Source organism: Hyaena hyaena, unplaced genomic scaffold (assembly GCF_003009895.1).
Source record: "Hyaena hyaena isolate Hyena2069 unplaced genomic scaffold, ASM300989v1 scaffold_2729, whole genome shotgun sequence".
NCBI lineage: Eukaryota > Metazoa > Chordata > Mammalia > Carnivora > Hyaenidae > Hyaena > Hyaena hyaena.
Window position 1 is genome coordinate 1 of NW_024083362.1, and position 6,723 is coordinate 6,723.

A 6,723-nucleotide genomic window follows, 5' to 3' on the forward strand; every position below is an offset into this window, starting at 1 on the left:
ACAGACTCTGAAATAGGCTCCAGGCTCTGAGCTGGCAGTCAGCACAGAGCCCGACGCGGGGCTCGAACCCACGAACCGCGAGATCATGACCTAAGCGAAAGTCGGACACTTAACCGACTAAGCCACCCAGGCGCCCCTCTTAATGAGAATTTTTAGATATTTTCCCCCAAATCACACCCCCTTCACGTGAAATTTTAACACCGCAAAAAAGTACATCTCTGTTTTTGTACTGTGGCCCATTAGAGAGCTACAAACCATTATAATATTTAAAATTTTCATTCCTAAGAACTAATTTTTAGCACCCTTGAGAACCTTCTTACACTCTTGGTGTGAATGCAAACTGGTGCAGCCACTCAAGAAAACAGTATGGAGTTTCCTCAAAAAGTTAAAATAGAACTACCCTGTGACCCAGAAATTGTACTACTAGGTATTTATCCAAAGGATACAAAAACACTGATTTGAAGGGACACATACATCCCAATGTTGATAGCAGCATTATCAACAATAGGCAAATTATGGAAAGAGCCCAAATGTTCATCTACTGATAAATAGAGAATATGTGGTGTGTGTACACACACACACACACACACACACACAGAGGAATATTACTGAGCCATCAAAATGAATGAAATCTTGCCATTTGTAATGATGTGGATGGAGCTAAAGTGTTTTGTGCTAAGCAAAACAAGTCAGAGAAAGACAAATACCATATTATAATTTCATTCATGTGGAATTTTAGAAACAAAACAGATGAACATAGGGGAAGGAGGAAAGAAGGGAAAAAGAGGGAGGCAAACCCTAAGAGACTCTTAACTATAAAGAACAAACAGGGTTGCTGGAGGGGAGGTGGACAGGGGATGGGCTAAATGGGTGATGGGCACAAAGCAGGGCACTTGTGAAAGCACTTGGTGTTATATGTAAGTGAAGAATTACTAAATTCTACCCCTGAAACCAATATTACACTATATGTTAACTAACCAGAATTTAAATAAAAACTGGAAACAAATAAGTAATTTTTAGTCCCTTTGGGGCAGTATTGCACCTGTTGAGAGCCCGTGACCTAGATCTTTTATTAAGAGTTTCATATAGTGGTATTTTAATGGGCAGAAGACATGAACAGACACTTCTCCAAAGAGGACATCCAGATGGCCAACAGACACATGAAACGATGCTCAGCGTTCCTCCTCATCAGGGAAATACAAATCAAAACCACACTGAGATAGCACCTCACACCAGTCAGAGTGGCTAAAATGAGCAAATCAGAGAACTCTAGATGCTGCGAGGATGTGGAGAAACGGGCACCCTCCTACACTGTTGGTGGGAATGCAAACTGTTGCAGCCCCTCTGGAAAACAGTGTGGAGATTCCTCAAATAATTAACAATAGAACTCCCCTAGGACCCAGCAATAGCACTGCTAGAAATCTACCCAAGGGATACAGGAGTGCTGATGCACAGGGGCACATGTACCCCAGTATTCATAGCAGCACTCTCAACAGTAGCCAAAACATGGAAAGAGCCTAAGTGTCCATCAATGGATAATGGATCAAGAAGATATGGTTTATCTATACAATGGAATACTCCATGGCAATGAGAAAGAATGAAATCTGGCCATGTGTAGCAACATGGATGGAACCTTGAGGGTATTATGCTGAGCGAAATAAGTCAGGCAGAGAAGGACAGCTACCATATGTTTGCACGTATAGGAGGATTAGGAGGAACTTAACGGAGGACCATGGGGGAGAAAAAGGGGAAAAATAGTGGGGGAGAGGGAGGGAGGTAAACCATGAGAGACTCTTGAATACCAAGAAAAAACTGAGGGCAGATGGGGTGGGGGGAGGGAAAAGGGGGTGATGGGCATGGAGGAGGGCACTTGCTGGGTTAAGCACTGGGTGTTATATGGAAACCAACTTGACCATAAACTATTTTTAAAAAAAAGTTTTCATATAGTGGTATTTTAACTACATCACTCATATTCATTAGTTAGCTACATTGCCATAAAAAGAATTTCTCCTTATCAACTATTTGGTTATCTTGGGTATAATTTGTACAGGAAAACAGGAAAGTGTTTAACCCATTTACTAGTTTGAAACATAGTTGGTTCCCTGGAATCTTTTGTATAATCTATTCACATTTCTTGTCATTTTTTATAGGATTGTAGATGATTTCCTTCTTTATTTTTAGCAGTTTTTTAAAAATATGTTACAGATATTAACTCTTTCTGATGGAAGTTGAAAATAATTCTCACCAATTTGTTACTTGCTTTTTACTTTGCTTAGGTTGTTTTTTGCCACACAAAAGTTTTCTTGTTATTTTTATGACCTGAACAATATTTTCTTCTATGATTTCTGAGTTTTCTACCATAGAGAAATCTACAAAGTTAAAGTTTTTGGTATATGCTTCTGTACATTATGACTTTATTTTGTATGTTTAACTCCTAACCTGTGCAAAATTTACTTCAGTATAAGAAACAAAGTGGAATATGCAACCTAATCTTTCCAGATAACAGTGTTAATCCATTATGCTTTTTACTGTCATTGTGTTGCTCAGTTCTCTGTGGATGGGAGATGCCATAGTTCTGTGTCCACCTGGGAATTTAGTGTAGGACTACACTTACCCATGTGCTTTGCTAGGAACTATCTTATAATTCATTTTAGGAGAGCTGCTATTACCAGTTGTTGCATAGCTGTTGGAAAAAAAAGACAGCTTGTCCTTTAAAAGTAATTGCTCAGTCTTCAGTTTCTGTTTTGGTGGGGAAGTTGTTGGGAAGGAACTCTTGCATTGAAAACACCTAAAAATGTTGGTTAAAATTAAAATCTTCAAGGAATAGTCAAGATATTAAGGAACTAGCCAGATGTGAAAGAAAATGGGAATTTAGGAGCACAAGCAGGCCAATGCCACTTTGCTTTGAGGGCATTTTTCTTCCTTTGCCTGAACTTGAGCTTTGTTTGTGGCTTTCTCCTAGGAGATGGGGGCAGATGTCAAGACCCAGAGCCCATTCAAAAAGAATGAATTCTTGCCATTTGCAATGACGTGGATGGAACTAGAGTGTATTATGCTAAGTGAAATAAGTCATTCCGAGAAAGACAGATACCATATGATTTTACTCATTTACGGAATTTAAGAAACAACACAAATGAACATATAGGTAGGAAAGGAAAAATAAAGACAGAGAGGGAGGCAAACCACAAGAGATTCATAAATACAGAGAACAAACTGAGGGTTGCTAGAGTGGAGGTGGGTAGGGGGATGGGTTAAATGGGCGATGGGCATTAAGGAGGGCACTTGTTGGGATGAGCACTGGGTGTCATATGTAAGGGATGAATCACTAGGTTCTACTGAAACCAATACTACACTGTATATTAACTAACTTGAATTTAAGCAAATACATTTAAGAAAAGAAAAGAAAACAAAACAAAACCTCAAGGCACGCCCATGGAGCATTGGCCAGCATACTGCTGAAACAACTCTGAAAAGAATATCCCTTGTTTGGGAACGAAGATTTTGTTTCAAGTTTTGATAGCACAGGAAGAGCAGTATAAAGCTGCTTGATGATGTTATTCAAATAACATTAGTTACTGTCCAAATAACTTTACCATGGTATAAATTTTGCATATAATTGCTGCTTTTACACTGTAACTTTAGATTGAATTCATTAAGAAACAGCATCAGATCTTCAGTGAAAGCTAATTTCCAAACTGTTCAGTTTTTATAATAGGAATTAAGGGCAGTTCTGGTTCTGCAAAATTTCATTCTAGACTCTGAGATCAAAATAACATAATAATACTTTACCACTGTTAATTAAGCCATTAACTGCTGTGCAGTATAGCAAGTCAGGATTTTGGGCTTCTGTTCCTGACAAAACTTCAGGACTATTGGTTCAAAAAACATGATTCAGGTTTTTTTGTTTGCAAAATACTTGCTAAAGAATAATGCAGTGAGGGAGGAGCGGGAGGCGGGGACCCACCTGGAAGCGCCGCGGCGCCTCTGTCGAGCTTCCTGCGGCGTCCACCAGCGCAAGTGCCGTGGCAGCGGCAGAGAGCGGCCACGGCGGCGGCGCCTTCCCGAGTGGCCCGCGGCGCCCTGCCCCGCGCGGAAGATATCACGTTGTGCTAGTACATCCAAATAAATAATTAATACCTGAAGTCTCAGTGTAACATGGGCATTAACAGTGATGACAGATAAATACAGACCCTTGGGAATCAAATACTAGAAGAAAAACACTTTTAAAAAGAAAGGAATTTAGGAGGTTCTAGTATTCTCCATGGCTGAAGCTGAGAGTCTGAAACCCTGATGCTTAAGCTCTATTCTAGATCATAGCTCCAACTCCTTCAGGATATAAGGAAAAGATAATATTTCCACAATGATAGATCTTTGGTTGTACAGGTTTCCCAATGAGTGGATCATGATGACCGTATTGTAGGGACTTGCCATAGTATGGCTGCTTCCCGATCTACTCGTGTTACAAGATCAACAGTGGGGTTAAACGGCTTGGATGAATCTTTTTGTGGTAGAACTTTAAGGAATCGTAGCATTGCTCACCCTGAAGAAATCTCTTCTCATTCTCAAGTACGATCAAGATCACCAAAGAAGAGACCAGAGCCTGTGCAAATTCAGAAAGGAAATAATAATGAAAGAACTGCTGATTTAAAACAGCAAAGTACTCGAGAATCATGGGTAAGCCCTAGGAAAAGAGGACTTTCTTCTTCAGAAAAAGATAACGTAGAAAGGCAGGCTGTAGAAAATTGTGAGAGAAGGCAAACAGAACCTGTTTCACCAGTTTTAAAAAGAATTAAGCGTTGTCTTAGATCTGAAGCACCAAACAGTTCAGAAGAAGATTCACCTATAAAATCAGACAAGGAGTCGGTAGAAGAGAGGAATACAGTAGTGGACAATGATGCAGATTTTCAAGGGACTAAACGAGCTTGTCGATGTCTTATACTGGATGATTGTGAGAAAAGGGAAATTAAAAAGGTGAATGTCAGTGAGGAAGGGCCACTTAATTCCGCAGTAGTTGAAGAAATCACAGGCTATTTGGCTGTCAATGGTGTTGATGACAGTGATTCAGCTGTTATAAACTATGACGACTGTCAGCCTGACGGGAACACTAAACAAAATAGCACTGGTTCGTATGTATTGCAGGAAAAGTCAGTAGCTGAAAATGGGGATTTGGATACCCACACTTCAATGTTCCTTGATAGTAGGAAGGACGACAGTTATATAGACCATAACGTGCCTTGCACAAATTCAGAAGTGCAGGTCAAGTTGGAGGACCACAAAATACTAACTGCCTGCCTGCCTGTGGAACATGTTAATCAGCTGACTACTGAGCCAGCTACAGGCCCCTTTTCTGAAATTCAGTCATCCTTAAGGGATTCTGAGGAGGAAGTAGATGTGGTGGGAGATAGCAGTGCCTCAAAAGAGCAGTGTAATGAGAACACCAGTAACGCCCTGGACGCAAGTCTTGAGAGTATGCCAGTCTCTGGAGAACCAGAATCATCTTCTGTTCTAGACTGTGTTTCAAGTCAAATGATGTCTTTATCAGAACCTCAAGAACATCGATATACTCTGAGAACTTCACCACGACGGGCAGCCCCTACCAGAGGTAGTCCTACTAAAAACAATTCTCCTTGCAGAGAAAATGGACAATTTGAAGAGAATAATCTTAGTCCCAGTGAAACAAATGCAACTGTTAGTGATAATAGAAGTGAATCTCCCACAAATCCTGATGAAATTTCTCAGAATGAAAAAGGAATGTATTGTGACTCTGAAAATTATGGGAGTGAAGGACTAAGTAAGCCACCCTCAGAGGCAAGAATTAATATTGGACATTTGCCATCTGCCAAAGAGAGTGCCAATCCACACAATACAGAAGAAGAAGATGATGATCCTGATGTTTATTACTTTGAATCAGATCATGTGGCACTGAAACACAACAAAGAGTATGTGTAAATATGGTAACCATGAATTCTGCTTTGTTATTCCCCACGCTTTCAGTATCTATTCATAAATGTCTATTCATAGCATTTTTATTCTAGCTGAAATTAATGCTTTAGCTGGAATTTTAGGTTTAACATAATGATTATTTCAACTTTTAAAAAAGCTCCAAAAAAGAAAGACTTTAAAACTCAACTTACTACTCTTCTCAGTGGCAATATGGTTTTCTAGTTTTGATATTTCACACATCTTAATTAGAAAAGACATGTGGAAGCAGTGGTTGATGGTGTTTTTGTTTATTAATAAATTTTATACCATTTTAGTTAATTTGTAAAATGGAAACATCTTTAGGTATCACAATAAAGTTTGATTTATGAAACTTCTAGGCCTTCCAGGCAGTGTAGAATAATTAATGAGTGCTTAGACTTCATATAGATTAAGGGAAATCTGGCAGGCTATAAATCAACTTTTATCTTAGTTGCTTATATCTAATTTCCAATTAAAACTTTTGATTAAATGTACTTAATGCATTACCTTTGACTTTTGTGATTTACAAAAGTAGATATTACTGTTAATACCATGACAGCTAGTTGTGTATTGTATTAGCATAATAGCAAGAGTTCGTCTGTTGCTTAGTTTACATAAAGCATTTAAGACACCTTTTTCCTGATTCTGAATTAAAAGGGAAGATTATCTTAAAAACATTAAAAAAAAAAAAAAAAAAAAGAATAATGCAGTGAGGGGCCCCTAGGTGGCCCACCTTGCTCGGTGGGGCATCTGACTCTTGGT

The 6,723-nt window shown here is 39.1% G+C and overlaps 1 protein-coding gene across 1 annotated transcript; it reads left to right on the forward strand.

Annotated features, from left to right (window-relative positions):
- The first annotated feature begins 3,995 nt into the window (after nucleotides 1-3,995).
- LOC120227669 (ZZ-type zinc finger-containing protein 3-like) lies at nucleotides 3,996-5,958 on the forward strand. Its single transcript, XM_039225736.1, has one exon. The coding sequence runs from the start codon at nucleotides 4,435-4,437 to the stop codon at nucleotides 5,947-5,949; it is 1,515 nt and encodes a 504-aa protein (XP_039081667.1). The 5' UTR covers nucleotides 3,996-4,434; the 3' UTR covers nucleotides 5,950-5,958.
- The last annotated feature ends 765 nt before the right edge of the window (nucleotides 5,959-6,723 follow it).